Below are 17,452 nucleotides of genomic sequence, written 5' to 3'. Positions count from 1 at the left end.
AGGGACAAACGATTATCAATGGCTTGTGAGACTTAACAAGTGTTTATGAATAACGTCATAAATATACTCTTACACAGCAGTAGGGTTTGCTCGACGGATCTGAAATGTATGGGAAGATCCGCGGATCCGGATCCAGATCCGGATAATTTCATACATTTCGGATCCGGATTGCAAACTCTACACAGCAGTTAGTGTAAAATAATTATGTTATACGAAAATTTAACAACTAATTAAATATACATAATATTACAAAGTGTGTTATAAAAACTTAAAGATACTTAAACATCACAAACTAAATTACTATTATATACCCACCAATATTAATCTAAACCAATTAATATACCACGATTCTCTAAAATGAGTACTGTAAATTTAGAGCATACTTTCGGCACATGAATAAGACGCATGCGGGTGATCTACTCACTGCTATATGTCTGTAATTATAACAAATTTAGACTTAGGGAGTTTTCTGGCACGAGTAAGAGCTTGAAAAAATTATATTTATATTTTCTGCACATCTCCATAATCTATAAACAGTTTCTATTTTCGTTTTACGTAAGATTAAACAAATATTATGGAGATACTGGAGACGCCATTGCTGTCATTTTCTGTACAAAACAGTCTGCCGATATCTGCGGGGGAGGGACACTTCAAATGTATGGCTATTTGTACATGATTTGTACGTAACGTAATAGCCATGCCAGATAAACGTCAGTCCATACAAAAGTTTGCACAATTGTGCAAGGTTTTCGGCAGAGGGGTAAGCTCTTAAAGGCGACTCCGGTTATTAAATGCTCTAAGATGAAGCTTGTTTTAGGGCGGATGGTTCTGTACAAGAACCGTGCCTATGAGAAAATTGCATTTTTTTTTAGGGAAAAAAATAAAAGATTATCAAAGACAAACTAGATCAAACGGATACCTACCTATCAATCTAATGACTGTTATTCAAGCTTATTCATAAACGCGCTACAAACCACAATTAGCTAATAATCGTTTGTCTTTATCTGTCATTTTGACTTATGTATTTGTAAGAAAGGGATAAAACATAATTTAACTAAATCAGGCCCGTAAAGTTTTATGAATAAGGGGGAGAGTGTTTACATCCAGCAAAAACTTATACAGCGTGTATAGGGTTTGCAATCCGGATCCGAAATGTATGAAATTATCCGGATCTGGATCCGGATCCGCGGATATTCCCATACATTTCGGATCCGTCGTGCAAACCCTAAGCGTGTATGTATTAAACATCCATTGCGTGCGGAATTATTAACTATGCAAGGAAAATAAAGATCGTATTTTTTTTTGAAAACATAAGTAAGTTAATAGCTGGTAAAGCAGATCTTGTCAGTAGAAAAAGGTGGCAAATTTGAAAAATGTAGCCGCGAAGGGATATCGTCCCATAGAAAATTTGAATTTCGCGCCTTTTTTTACTGACAAGATTTGCTTAACCAGGCGGCTTAGCACGGTCGCGTTTTTATCCCTTGTCACCATGCCTGTCACCTTCTAACAAGTATGTAAGTGCGAAAGGGACGCGCATAGTGATAGTCGATAAAAATGGAACCATGCTGAGCCCGCAGCTATAGATACTTAATTAATAAGGGCGTAATACTATAAAAGGTTGTCTGGAAGAGATCGCTTTTTAGCGATAAGACCGCCTGTTGTTACCTGGTTCTATTTTTCCGTTAAAATTTCTTTGTAGTTTTACATGTATGTAAAATGTATAATTATATATACCCCGATTTTTTATTAACATTAGAATTTTTCTAACCTTAAAAGTAGAGGTACGTACATAACATAATTCGTGATTATTTTCCTATCAAGCGAAAGTTGTTTAATCAGGTTTCGAATCAACGAAGTTGGGTCAAAAACATTCTGTGTTCGCGTCTTTCCTGTAGACATACACAAGAGTTAAGGGCTATAAAGGTTAATTTTCTTATTTATTAACCCTTATCCACGTGAAAAGGTCCTCCTTTTATTCAGAGAACTATGATAAAATCATTACTTACATGCCCACAAGCTGTTAACTATTGCCCACAGGAGAGAAAAACGTGCTGTTCGCGATAACACACTAGTTTTCTCTCCTGTGGGCAATAGTTAACAGCTTGTGGGCATGTAAGTAATGATTTTATCATAGTTCTCTGAATAAAAGGAGGACCTTTTCACGTGGATAAGGGTTAAATAAGAAAATTAACCTTTATAGCCCTTAACTCTTGTGTATGTCTACAGGAAAGACGCGAACACAGAATGTTTTTGGCCCAGTTACTAGAGAGGCCTGAGGGTTGCTATTCTTATTTTTTCTATATGATCTAAAAAACGCTACGATTTTTCAAAAACTCTGTTGGCTGAACCCACTGCACTAAAACTACCATTGTGACTACCACCAATTTGGCATTGACGCTAAATATTGAGAACGTAACTTACTTTCTATACATCTCGCTCGTACTCGCATATTAGTGAGAGCGAGATGTATATAAAGTAAATTACGTAGACGTTAGCGTATATGTCAGTTTTGACACAGTCAGCGACTCATGGTACGGGTACTTTAGTCGCATCTGTGATTTACAAGAAAAAAAAGTTCAGCGAATTGACATTCGCGTAGATTCCCTCTGCCAAGTGCAGACAGGAAGTGAACACACGCCACATCCGGTGGCGGTGTGTAACTTAGCCCTTTACCGCCTAGGGCGCAAATCGACTGCTTTACTCACAAGTTGCTGTCGCTTTATAGTTGGCAATAAATGCAATAATACACAACTTGGTTGGTTCAGAGGTTTTGTCGAATTAAGATAATTAATGTTCCTGTCCCCACTTCCATCTCGCTCACGTTTAGCTCAGCGATAGTGAGGGAACTCCACAAACATACTGAGCCTTAATTAAAGTCTTTCTATAAAGATTATGACATAATTATGAAGGTTCTATCTAGATAAGAGTAAAACCATTGTCGTCATTGAATATATTATCTAATTAGATTTATTCTCGGCTCACGCTACGGTTAAGATTACCTAAGAGTGGGAGTAAAGCCAGGAAATTAGAAGGAGACAAAAGATATGACGCACCGCGCGAAACTTGTGACGGAAGAAATGACCGTCGCGCGGATTTTTACCATGTATCTCAATTACTCTGAAAATAAGTACACTTAAATTTTCCTCGTCAAATCCTGCTGCTGTCACTAGCTAGGTTTTGAGGGGGTGAAGCAGACGAAGTGGTAAGTAGAATGGTCTTAAGCGCCATAGACGCTATTGGCGAAAAAATTTTAAATACGCAAATCAAAACTATTTCATCATAGAATCTGGTCACAAAATTTCCAAGAATGGGTTAAGAATTGCGACCTGTAGAGGAGAACATCCGGACATACTAAAGCAAAATGCCCGAGTCAAAACGGAGATATTTCGCTATAGTATAAACAACATTATTTGCGGTATTTGACACATTATGACTGACGTATATAGAGATGTAGCTAACGCAAATCGATTGTCACAGCAAGCGATTACGATTGGATGGCACGTAGACTGTGGTATCGAATTGTGACGTATAATGAATTTTTATTTAAGATTTAAATAAAGCTAGAATTATATGATTTTCCCGCAAGCTAAATGCATTTAATACACCGACCGAGTAGTTCACACCCTTTGTCAAAATTGAAACTAACTGGGGATCTATTTTAAAGATTATTTATGTTATTTCTGTGTCAAATTTGTTGTCTGTTAAGTGACGATAAATATATCCATATTTACTAGTGATGTACCGACTATTGATTTGGCCGACTAGCCGACTAGCCGACTAATCGGCGCTCGGATGGCCGATTAGTCGGCCGACTAGTCGGCTAGTCGGCCAGATCATTAGTTTCGTATAAGTTGAGATGAAAAACAATAGTTTTGCTCCTTTGGTTGAGCTATTCATCATAATAAGTTAGCTTGGCTAAAAGGCTCTACAGGTTCAAAGACCTATCACAAGAATCCTCGTTCAATTTCTGTCTTTAGTTATTTTATTTTACGATCCTGAGCAGAACGTCAGTACAGCTTGTAGGAGGTATTTCCAAGGGTCTATTTCCCGTACGTAGTCGCCAGTTAAGAACCTATCCCCTGTGGTCAGCGTCTTAACGAGCAACGTGCCCTGACTAAGTCTCTAAATTATGCAATAACATTAATAGTTCCTCATGGCTCCACCATTAAAAAAAAAACAAAAACTGAATAATAATAAAAAAATATAACTATAGAACTTGCACATGAAATTACACGAGAATCAGTTGAGATCGACCTGTAGAGGAAAACACCAGCCCACCAACATACGATAACGATCAAACGGTCAATTATATGAACAAAAGTTTTCGTTTGCACCCTGAATAGGTATTTTAGTAAAATAAACATAAAACATATGGTAAATATTGACTGCTGATTTCTTTTTTTTCTGTTTTTCTTTGACTAATAAAGTGCCGACTAATCGGCCATTTTTGCCGACTAGTCGCCGACTAATCGCCGACTACACATGTGGCCGGATAGTCGGCTTTCCCGACTAGTCGGCGACTAGTCGGTACATCCCTAATATTTACAGTTAATTATCCACCTTTTCCTTATTTTTATTAAAAGAAAAATGAAAAATTCATATCGATTTACTTAGACGACTACCGATTCATAACGGTGGTGTCCGACCAACCCTAAAATAAAAAAAAAAGACGTAGAACGTAAACGTTCGCAGTGCAGTTGTTTTCCTTTGTGATTTCGATGTGCAAGATATTTTACGTAGTATTGCTGTTGTGAGTGACAGACGTCAAATACCGCAAATAATGTTGTTCATACTATAACGTAGGTATTATACAAGTCTGTAATGTCGTTTACAAAATAACGCATTATACTATACACCGCCGCGCCTTAAATATTTCACCTGTTTTTAATTAGTAATTAACTATTACGGATCGACTGTGCTTTATTTCATTATAATTAGATACGTGGCCTTTAGAGAGTTGAAGCAATATTCGTGACAAACGATGATTCCAACTGAATACGATCGATCTATTCAATCTCTTGCCGCGTTGGTTGGTCCGGTGACAGTGTGGACGGAGCCGACACAACGCTCGCATATGCACGTGGACGTAATTAATTAATTAAATTATTTACCAGGGCAGGGGTAAGCGACAGTTTTATGACGTCCTAACTTTTAATATGCACAATATTGTACTTGAAACTAAAGGAAGTGATTTTAACCCTTAAATGCATAGTGATGTATTTATACATCACAACATAAACATCAAATTTTATGCATAATTAAACAAATTCTATTTGTTCCTGTATATTACTTCAATAGTAATACTAATCAATTTTCTGAATTATTACATAAATTTACGCAGTATATTAATTTATAAAAATTATATTTGTTTAAAGACGAAATGTCGGAAAACTTGGAAAATCCTGGAAGTTGATGATTTTTAGTATGTGATTTTGGGCAGATTTTTCGGGTTTTGTAATTATTTTATATTTACAAACTTTATCATAGGAATGTCACAAATAGTATACCTTTCTGATGGCAGTATTAAACATTTTCCTATACCCCTTACTAATAGTTATATATTTATGTACAAAAATATGATTTAGCCTATGCAACTTCTAACAGTGATTTCGCAGTGAAAATCGATGATATATTTTTTTGCTATTTTTCCTAGATTCAGCAAACAAGTATGTGATACATATATTCATTTCGGGCAAATAGAAAAAAATCATGCATTTAAGGGTTAAGCTCTTAAACGGATCAGCAGTATTTTTGTTACACCCTGTAAATTATTCAACTTACGACGGAATGTGAGCTACATAAGACACTGAAGTGTCTCTTGTATTGTAGTCGATCTGGATGGAGGAGGGCGGGCGCGGATCTTTCGGCGCCCGCGGGTCCCTGGGCGCCCGGGGGTCCCTGGGCGACCGAGGGTCCCTGGGTGCCGCGGCGCCTGCCCCGGCGCCCGCCGGACGACGCCACAGCTTGTTTCCACTCGGCGCTAAAACCGTGCGAAATATACCTTCGAATGACTCCCGCTGGCCGCGGGACCCATTTGATATGAACGGGGCCCCGCACCAAGCGGGAGTAGACTGTTAAGTGTGCTCATATTTCTATGTACATACTAAAATACCAACTAATATGTTGGAAGTTGGTGCCTATTTCTCTTGTTTACATAGAGCAATACGAAGTATTAAACGTGTATTAGGTATCAGTAAATTAAAAATATAAGCACATTTTGGTGTGTATCACTGTTCACAAATAACATAAATAACATAATACCTACATCCTTTGTTTTTTTTTGTGAAATTTTCCTCCCCTAGGACAGGCGAACAGGACTCGAAAGCATTTTTATGCGTGACTAACTTGCGGATTTTTCGTTAATAACATGTTGGCTAACAGGCCAATTCGAGTTTTAGTTATTAGATCTGTTTCCGATATGATACTGATCTGTCAGTATCAAAAGTGACACATTTTAAACCAAAACGTCACATTTGACACTGACTCAGTATCATATCGGAAACAGATCTAATAACTAAAACTCGAATTGGCCTATAGTTGAAAAAACGATTATTGGCAATAACGTATTTATGGACAGTTACAAACGAAACTAGTATTTGAAAGTGTAACTTTGTCTAGTTCCATGAGTTAAACATTTGGGTTCCTTTTACTTAAAATATTCGTCTCCTACTTGTAGAGGCCTGTATTAAAATTGTATGCAATATTAAACAATAGTTATTTACGATACAAGTGCCCGACCGGTCTGGCCTAGTGGGTAGTGACCCTGCCTGCGAAGCCGATGGTCCTGGGTTCGAATCCCAGTAAGGGCATTTATTTGTATGATGATACAGATATTTGTTCCTGAGTCATGGGTGTTTTCTATGTATTTAAGTATTTGTATATTATATATATATCGTTGTCTGAGTACCCACAACACAAGCCTTCTTGAGCTTACTGTGGGACTTAGTCAATCTGTGTAATAATGTCCTATAGTATTTATTTATTTATTATTTAAATGCGGAAAAGAGGAAATTCGAAACGAGTGGCGATAAATTAAAACACGACCGAAGGGAATGTTTTAAATCGACACGAGTTGCGAGTTTTACAGTACATATGGCCCTTTAAACTTTTGACATACTTACGCACGAAAAGTGCTATTTTACGCACTAGTGCGCGAAAATAAGACCATATGTACTGTAAAAGTCTTTTTAAATGTAGGTAGAGCTTACAATTAAAAACCTCCATTTTACTTCACTCCGCTCTTCGCGTACGACACGTTTGCGGGGGCGACAGTTGAAAATAATGCACTTACAAAAATATAACCGTGCAAATTATGACCATGAATATCATTAGTTCTATAATTAAAATTCAAATTTCATTGGTCACGGTAAGTTAACCCTGCTCCGCCGCGGGTAATAACCATAAGTAGGTATATAAACAAAACAAAATTTAATGTATTTTCGAATATAATTTACCTATTTATGAATGAGTTTTTAATAGGTACTGTATTGTAAGAGATGTGGGCAAGAACAACCCGCTGTACAGTCGCCACGATTTATATGAGGACGGAGATGTTCACAAATATCTGAACAAAGCTTCTTCAAACCAAGACGTTAAAGTGCGTATTTAGATATTTTAATCGCGTACGCACTTACACAGCCGTATTCGGACAATGAGATACGTCAAATACTAGATATTGAATTATATGGATTGGATATGTCAGTGTCAAAAGTGACGTTTATGTTTGAAGAATTGTTCGAATTGCTCATTGTTCGAATACGGCTGACGTTTATTATTTGGGTTGACGTTTCGAATGTGACGTTACGTTTTAAAATACGACGTTTCAGTTTTAAAATATGAGTGAAAATCGTGTAATTTTAAAATATTTAAATCAACATGTAGTGGGTTTTTAAATCGATCGATGTACCTAACCTATGGGTGATTTTAGTGTTCCATACAACAGAGCACTTAACCGGTTTATTAAGTTGTTTTATCACTTTTATTTGCGAGATTATTCGGCATAATAATTGAGTTAATAATATAATTATATAAAATAACAATTCTATTGTTTCACTTTTTGTGGGATCGCTTCACTGGGTACTTGCTAATGTGTTCACAATCCAAATACCTACTAATTTTGTACTTTTTGCCAGAGACCCATTACAAGTGCATTAAAGAGTACTTATAGTACTTATATTGTGTATAACGCAAAATAAACACTCAAATTGACTTCTTTGTACGATGAAAAAAGTGCATATAGCAACTCAAGGTCAAAAGGTAATTTCTTAAATTATTTATAGATAGAGTATTATAAGTATTCAATATCTGGCAGACCGAGCTTCGCTCGGAAATCATATTATATCTCAAAACTGCGCGCTTTCCCAGAGATAAAACCTAGCTAGATAGATTTTTCGCCCCCGTTTCTGAGATTCCTGAAATATATATATATATATATAAAGAAATATACAAGAATTGCTCGTTTAAAGGTATATTGTATCTGTATATTATAATGACATCTTTTATTTTTTGAATATTAAAATGACGAGTTTTTAAGTATAAGGAACCCAGCTAGTAGAACGATCATGAATCATGAACCCATCGTTTTGAACCATTTAGGTATAAGTCGCTTGACTTTTTTGGGGTGGACTTAAGGTGGATGCACACTGCAGCGCATGTTGCATAGCATCGGCCACACTCATCGGTGGACATAATGCCTTGTGTAAGCTAATAGGGTCCACCGATGGACAGTTAAGAGTATTGCTGATTGTATAAATACCAGTAGCCTCGGTATATTCAAGGAAATTGATCATAAGGTGAGTTGGGGTCTAATTTTGAAAGCGGAATAATTTTGAAAATGTCAAATATCTACTAAACTAGAAGGAATTTCTACTGTAGCAACAGTAAGATGACTTGGTAACAGTTGCAGTAGCGTAAGTGTTGCTAAAGTATGAAGTGCTTCTGGTTTTATACATATTTACCATTTTCAAAATCAACCCGCGTTCGAAATTACACCATTGTACTTTATCGCGATAGTGCATTGCAGTGGACTATCGGCCTTACACCAACATTGTTGAAAATCTATCGATATGACCATTATTGTTCAGTATTCATTGAGTAGTGAAAATAGTTCTGCCATGTAAATTAAATCTGCAAGAATCCTTTCATTACATCGAGTGTTGATCCCATTTTTTTGATTGAATCATGTTTTGATTTGTTTTTAGCTTTTTTCGCGCTCTTGTTTTGGACTGAAATTAGTAGTAATATTTCGGAATTTCTAGTTAGAAAATTAAAGAGTGCAACTTTAATTGGGACATTAAATGTAAGGTTCCATTTATACTTTTCGAGATGAACATCTTTAATCGTTTCATCTCAGAGGTCCTTCAAAATACTTCCATTTAAACGATCGATACTTGTATTTAAGGTCCCATGGTACTCTACAAGCTGTTTTTGTTTTTCAACATTTAGCTATACTCCGCGAGATGAATTTTTAAGTCATACTGACAACTTCCACTATGATACCAATCTTGTTATCAACAAAAATGCTGTCTCACACAAAATACATATTACGGATAGTCATATTATGCTATCATCGGAAGATCAGCGCTGGAAGTCGAGCTGAGATCATTTTTTTTTGTTTTTGCGACTATTTGTGGCATTCTCGATGAAAAGGGTACTTGTTGTCGGTTGTAAATAAGGCGCTATTTCCATATGGCTTCAATTTGAAATCAACCTCATCGACAACGAACAATGGTACCTTTTGATTGAAAACGTCATATTTCTTGGCACTTCTATGTTTTTTCTGTTTTGTATAATTCATTCCTTTATAATTTTCCTTCTCTCTTGTGCTTACGAATAATATAATAATATTTCTCTTTCTATTCTATTCTATATTTTTGCGACTTCAGGGATGGTCTCATAATAAAAGTGGTTCTGTATGACTTATATATTTACCTCGCAGACGGCTAAACGTCAAGTAAACCTAATAGTATACAAAAGGCTCTCTGTGTACAGAACTTGGCAGACCCGCGCCGGCGCCGAAGCTCATATGCTATACCAATTGACAAGCCCAGTATGCATGAGCTGAAGAAGAAGGTATCCACGGCCGGCTCCGAGAAGATAGACCTTAAGGAAGTGGAGTATGCCGTCGCTGGGTCACAGGTATGCTCGATGGCTGCTCTGATTAAAGAAACCATAAATACCCTTTACACACCACACTTAAAAAAAACAGTAATAAGTTTTTTGGCATAAAAATCATGATACAAGCTTTTATCGCTGACTGTGTATCGCTGTTCTTTGATCAGGCAACTAATACACAATTCTAACAAAACCAAACATAATTAGGTTGCGTTGTTTTATTACAGAGTTCCTATGGTCACCTGCTGTGTCGATCATCAGATCAGCTCGATGGTGCCATAATATTACATTATCACTCAACTTATATATGTACCTATATATGTGAAGTTTTAGCTCAATCGAATAATGCGATGTTGGTCTAATTTAGCTTCCAATATTTGACCCAAGCATATCGTACAATTGCAAGTAAAATAAAGATCTGGACGCGCCTTTACAATCCATTTTTTTCAATCACAGGATGAACTGCGCCGTGGCCACAATGATGCCATACTGAAACGCATCCCCGAAGACGCAGAAGCCACGACCGTCCTCGTAGGAAGCGTCGGCTTCCTCGACCAGCCCACCATCGCCTTCGTCCGTCTCGCACATGGCATCCTCATGCCCTCCATCACAGAAGTCCCCATCCCAGTCCGGTTCATGTTCATCCTTCTAGGCCCTGTGACTGCCGAACTAGACTACCATGAAGTCGGTCGATCCATCTCAACTCTGATGGCGAACCCTTCTTTCCACAACATCGCCTATAAGGCTGACGATAGACGAGACCTACTGTCAGCCATTAATGAGTTCTTAGACGATTCCATCGTGCTGCCGCCTGGTGATTGGGAGCGGCAGGCGCTTCTGCCGATGGATGAGCTCCGTGCGAAGAGCGAGATGATTCGACGTCGCAAAGCCAACGCACTGGAGAAGAAGAGGACTTCAGTAGCTGCTGGTGCTGGGGCTATGACCATTTCTGAGGAGAAACAAGCACTGCTGAGGTTGGAGACGGCTGGATTGCCACCTAAGGAATCTGAGGGGCCCCTTGAGCGCACCGGACGACTTTTCGGAGGTAGGTAGAACTTTTCGTCGACTTAATGGCTAATTTAACATTCAGATTCAGCACATTAACCTTTTGGACGCCAATGACCGATATATCCGCACCGCAGGTCCAACGCCAAAGACGGATAAATCGGTCACAGACCACAGAGCAACATAGACCTACGTGCATATGCATAAAGTTCAATTTCAGTTTTGACACTTCGGTGACGTGGCGTCCGAGTGAAAGCTTTTGTGTTTGACACGGCGTCGAAAAGGTTAATTACAGACATTACTGAACCAGCGGTTTTCTGAAATGTAAATCAGTATTTTTATCACATTTTTTATAGCAGATGACTAGGCTAAGTTACAGTAACTAAAGACGAACAACCAGACCGAATAAAATGTTGTTTATTAAACAGTCGGTATAAATAAACAGATATTTAATCAGATCAATATTTTACCCAACAATGCTTATCCGCCCGTGTATTCTGTTCTTGGCAGCAATGTGCTGAGATTATGGGCATGCGTAATATAAAATATGATTGCAATTGCTCGCCCAAGTCTATTTTGGCCGCGTGCGACTATCTATAAGTTCCGAGTTTAAATTTGTATTTTACAATCGTAATTTTAAAAACTTATTAATGTTATTTAATTATGAGTGATTCTCAAAATAGTGGCATCTACAGGTTAAAGTTAAGGAAAAATGATTTTTTTTTTGTGATTTTTTTTTCAGTTTTAAGAATGAAAAATATTTGTTAATACTTCAAGTAACCCAAATTTCAAAAAGGGAACGAAATTATGGCTAGTTGACGTTTTGAGATACAGGTTAAAGTTACACTACACAGGTTAGGAGGGAAATGTAGCAGGTTAAAGTGAGTTTTAATATAAAATAATATATGTACGAGTATAATTAAATTGATGGAGTCTAAAATCACGTCTTGCATTTCCTGTGTGAACATCCAGACGGCCAGCACGAGCTGAAGGTATTATGCTAGTGAAAGCGGACATATAAAAACTGAAAGGTCTTGTACATATATGTATCGAGTCAGAAGTCACAATAACCTGTCAATATTTACATTAACCTGTACATTGATCACAGGTTAAAGTTAAGCAGGTTACAGTGAAAAATACATTATTTTATGTTTTATCTCTTAAACGGATAATAATACGAATGTCTCATTTTTAGCATAGATGAATATGCCTTCATACAAAATTAAAATAATACTAGTAGCTCGCCCCGAACTGAGAACTCGCGGTTTGCCAAAAATTATATAGAGCGATTGACTTTGTTGCACCTACTTACTCGTATATTTCGACATAAAATAATAGAAAATAATTTTCAAGAAAAAAAAAGCCGAATTCTATGGGGGCCGGTGAATGTAAGTACATAGATGGTGCACTATGTAGAAAAGGAGGTAAAACCACCCACTTTTCTAATAGGTAGCATTTCGTTTCTGTAAGGGTCGCAGTTTTAGCCTCACGAACCCACTTCTCTGAAAGCAGTGCGGTTCTGTGAGGATTGCAGTTCGAACCTAACCAAAACCACTTTTCTAGTAGCATTTCGTTTCTATAAGGCTCACAGTTCTAACCTAACCTAACCCACTTTTTTTCGGTTCTGTGAGGATCGCAGTTCTAACCTAACCTAACCCACTTAACGGCGCGTGCGGTGCGGTGTACGGGGGTTTGAGCGGGAGGGGCTAGTAAGTTTGGCATCATTATACTTTATACCTACATTTTATGGTAGGTAATCATAGTGGTTTATTTAGCTTAGGTATCAGTGGTTTTCCGGGTCAAGGTCCGAGTCCGGGTCCGAGTCCGGGTCCGGGTCCAGTTCCGGGTCCAGGACCAGGCCCAGGTCTAGGTCTTGGTCCAGGTCCAAGTCCAGGTCCAATTCCGGGTCCAGGTCCGGGTTCAGGTCCAGATAAGAGCCCGGATCCGGGTCAGGTCTGGCTCCAGGGCTAGCTCCGTCAAAATCGAAATTCGAAATCGCCAATCGTGTAGTCATTGAAGAGTTCTGTTCTGATCATCATCAGCAGTTCCACTTCATCAAATGCGATAGTTTTTAATGTAAATTCTTCATTTTCTGATGAAAATACACAAATCTATACGCATGCCTTTAAGATTTGAGGAGTTCCCTCGATTCCTCATGAATACCATCATCAGACCACGAGCTTAATAAATATGTGGCTTAAAAACTTGCTTAACAAACATAACGAAGAGGACAAATCGCCTAACGTGAACTATGCGTCGTTGAAGAGTTCCGTTCTGATCATCATCAGCAGTTCCACTTCATCAAATGCGACAGTTTTTAATGAAGATGCTTGATTTTCTGATGAAAATACAAAAATCTCTACATCGTGTTTTCATTTATTTCCGTTAATTTCAAGAGTGCATTCCTGAGCTTAAATCAAGTAACTTTCTCAAAGACACCGATATTCTAATTAAATCCATTTCGGAGATAATCAATTATTTATTTTTTCTTATAAGGCCTCTACAAGCGTGTACACTTTCCTTAGGGCCGGTTTACATATTGATTAGTGTTTAGAATGAGTTCATACATTTGCTACTAAAATTAAGTACAATCTGGGTCGATCGATGTTCGAAATGACATTGATATGTCACAGATTTCAATTGTTTGGTTGAGTTAAATGTAATGTCCGTGTTACAACAATGCTAAATGCTACATTTAATTACTTTTAAACTTTTTTTTTTATTAAACAAAAACATTTTTTTTTTGAAAATTAACTATGCCATTTAGTTCTCTTAAACGTACTTAACCATACCCCGAAGATAACGGAAATCAATAAAAACACGGTGTATACGCATGCCTTTAAGATTTGAGGAGTTCCCTCGATTCCTCGTGGATCCCATCATCAGAACTCGAGCTTGACAAAAATGTGGCTTAAAAACTTAACTTGCTTAACAAACATAACGAAGAGGACAAATCGCCAAACGTGAACTATGCTTCGTTGGAGAGTTCCGTTCTGATCATCATCAGCAGTTCCACTTCATCAAATACCCCGAAGTTAACGGAAATCAATAAAAACACGGTGTATACGCATGCCTTTAAGATTTGAGGAGTTCCCCCGATTCCTCATGGATCCCATCATCAGACCTGGGTTTTGACAAAAACGGGACCAATCTGTATGCATATACATACAATCAAAAAAATAATTTTCAAAATTGGTCCAGTAATGACGGAGATAATGGAGGAAAAAACATAAAAAAAATCACAAATGAATCTCCTCCTTTTGAGATTTGGAAGTCGGTTAATAAATGAGGGCGCCACTTTCTACGTCGCTGTCATATTTTTAACGTAAATTCTTACACATGGCAACAATTTAAGCCATTTCCGTCAGTAGAAAAAAGCGGCTAAAAATGTAGGCGCGAAGGGTTATCGTCCCATAGAAAATTTGAATATCGCGCCTTTTTCTACTGACAAACTATAGGCGGCAATGGATCAAAAATTGCGTGGATATATTACAAGGTCTGTAGAGCCCTTAACTGATACTGTATCTGTGGTAAGCCGAAATATTTCCTGTCAAATGTCAAATACCTATATTATGTTAATTTTTATCTGGCTAATTATTTCAAAATGGTAAATTTAAAAAATATATTATAAAATTGTAAGCCGAGCACTCTCATTTGATACCAAACTCGACCATACTTTCTTGCAAAAAGTTGATCAGAATAGCAAGACCCCTCACAAATACCTTTTTAGCCATAGATTTATAAGGCATAGATACCTAGTCCGTACCAGTACACCCCCACCCCCAGTGAAGCCATTTCAAGTGCGACGTCACGTCGCACTCGTATCATCGTATTCGAACGGCCCTCGCAGTACTCAAAGTCAAATCGGTTTGTGTACACCTCCCGTTTAAAAATCAGAAACTACAGGAAATATGGTTGTTTGTACAGTGAATGGGTGTCACAACACATCATAATATAATAAAAACAAACCGCCTGATATTACATTCCACGCGTAAGTATCGCGTTTAATGTGATATTTTTACATAATCGTAAATACAAAAATTCAAATTTTCGTCAGCCGCCATTTCTTATAAATGTTGCCAGTGTAGTGAATATTTTGCCTCAAAATGGGACATGACGTCTACATTCTAAAATAAATACGCTCAATTGAATTTCATTGTATAATTATAGAAAATTATAATGAAGTTAATTATTTAGGTATTTAGTCTTTTTCTTATTTTTATTTTGTGTAATGTTCGTTTCAGTTTTCTGTCTGAGCTGCTTCTGTCTGCGAGATGGAAGGAAAAAATTAGACTAAATCGGAATGACGCAATATGGAAACATTGGAAACCGACTAAACACAGTCGAATATGCTCTGTCCTATCTAAATTTATTCTTATTATTTGATGCACATTTGTTAAATAAAAAAATAGTAAAAGCTTATCAGCTATTTATTTAATCCTTATTTCACAAAGTACAGAAATGCTAAAAACCCCAAAATAAACGAAAAGCTTTTGCTACAAAATCGAATCTACACACTTCCAAATTATTAATAACCAAGTGTGGATGTTGTTAAAATTCCCCTACTTTGAGGGAAATAAATGAATACTGGCAACATATTTTGTATATATGTGTGCGTTTGATGAGCGTAAAACACGATCGTTCCACGCACACATCGATCGTGTTTCGGCTTCACTTTTGGCAGGTTAGCATGCGTTATTAGTTTAAGTTTTTAGCCTTCTAAACTCTTCTAGGGTGATTATCTCAACGATTTTTTTTTGCGGCGGAGCTGATAATGACAGTGTGGACTAATTGTTTCACAATGGTATTTTTTTTCTGAAAACCTTACACAAATTACTATCTTAAGCCAAATCTCAAAATGTTATAAAAGTTATTGATATTTATAAAAAAATTTTTTTCGCCGCAATTATAATTTTGGTGTAGTGTCCCGAATCCGTTTTTCTTGAATGATTTCTATAGTAGAACCATAACATGCATTTATTTAACTAAAACTTCACAAACTTTTACTCGTTATTAGTCTACGTATATTATAAGAAAATAAAAGTGAAGATTAGTACATGAATTGATACTCTAAGCTAAGCATTAATAGTTGTCCTGGTAAAATAGTAAATTTTGAAAATGAATTTTATGGTCGAACGAAACGCAACAAGGCTAACAAACGTGGAGTAACCTATTAATTTAGGTCTGCTCCGGCACTAAGCGATAATGCACGTGTCGTATGACGCTAGTATCTGTCCAGCAAACGTGTAAGTATCTAATTTTGGTGTATTAAAATACTTTTTAATACAATTTTGGTGGTGCATCTAACTAATGAACGAAAAGTAGTTGTTTTTGTGTGAAATCATATATATAAAATTGAAAAACCAGAACGGGATAAAAAACGAGGGAAGAAGCGAGATGGCGCCTTACAAATTTCTAAAAAAGTTTTTGACACGTTTCTCGAATACGACGCACGTATGATAAGAAAAAACTGTTCAAATCAATTATCTAAATATGGGAATAGAACTAGAACGTAAAAACTACCGCTTTCGACGCGTATTTAATTTACAAAAAGGAAAAGAAATTTTCATAACAATCTTTATTGTATGAACATCGGCTATTTCTCGGCAACTCTCGGTTCGTTTCGTTTCGGTGTAAAGTAATCTAAATTATGTTTGTCATGTTGGTATACAGTTATTCCTACGTATTTTTATACGAAGTAATATAAAAAGTGACGTCAACCTCAACCTTAGTGTACGCCCATACGAGTGACTTATGCGAAATATGATATCAATCAAATTAATATTATCATATTATTAATAATTTGTATTTTGTTGTTTTAAATTTATTTTGAGTTATATTATTCGGAGTCAATTTGAATTCACAGTCAATCAAGTCAAAAAGAAATTCGACTTCGGCAAACATTGCCATTCGTCCGGGGAACGGGCTGCCGAGATAGGCCAGAAATACAAAGTGGATACGTTAATATGAAGTTCATCAGTTCAAGGGATGACTTTAGAGAGGTATAATTAATCAATTTGGAAACTGTTTTCTCGCGTAATACGATACGACTCGACCAGGTAAGATTTTTCTTCTTGCTGAAAGTCACCATCAGATATATCGGAGTGGATGAGGTATTCACAAATATCTGAAGTCTGAACAATGTAAATTATAATGTAACTTTAAAGTGCATGTTCAGATATTTTTGAGCGACCTTGGTGGCTACGATATATATCTAATGGCAACTACACATTCATGAAGCCAATGTACAGTCAGTATGAAATAGATCAGGCTAAAGTAGCCAAATATATCGTAATATAACTTTGTTGCCATAGAAATAAGGATGTGTTCCGAT

At 36.9% G+C, this 17,452-nt stretch overlaps 1 protein-coding gene across 1 annotated transcript in view; it reads left to right on the top strand.

Moving 5' to 3' along the window:
- The window catches only part of LOC134804148 (anion exchange protein 3), a 136,333-nt gene that overhangs the window by 101,239 nt on the left and 17,642 nt on the right, over nt 1–17,452 (top strand). The window contains exons 9-11 of the mRNA XM_063777093.1: nt 5,830–5,988; nt 9,991–10,137; nt 10,570–11,158. Of these exons, the coding sequence (XP_063633163.1) occupies nt 5,830–5,988; nt 9,991–10,137; nt 10,570–11,158 (895 nt within the window). The remainder of the gene's footprint in view (nt 1–5,829; nt 5,989–9,990; nt 10,138–10,569; nt 11,159–17,452) is intronic.

The sequence above is a fragment of the Cydia splendana genome, chromosome Z (genome assembly GCF_910591565.1).
Source record: "Cydia splendana chromosome Z, ilCydSple1.2, whole genome shotgun sequence".
In the NCBI taxonomy this organism is placed as follows: domain Eukaryota; kingdom Metazoa; phylum Arthropoda; class Insecta; order Lepidoptera; family Tortricidae; genus Cydia; species Cydia splendana.
The sequence above is the reverse complement of the archived record's forward strand: the minus strand, read 5'-3'. Positions and strand labels throughout refer to the sequence as shown.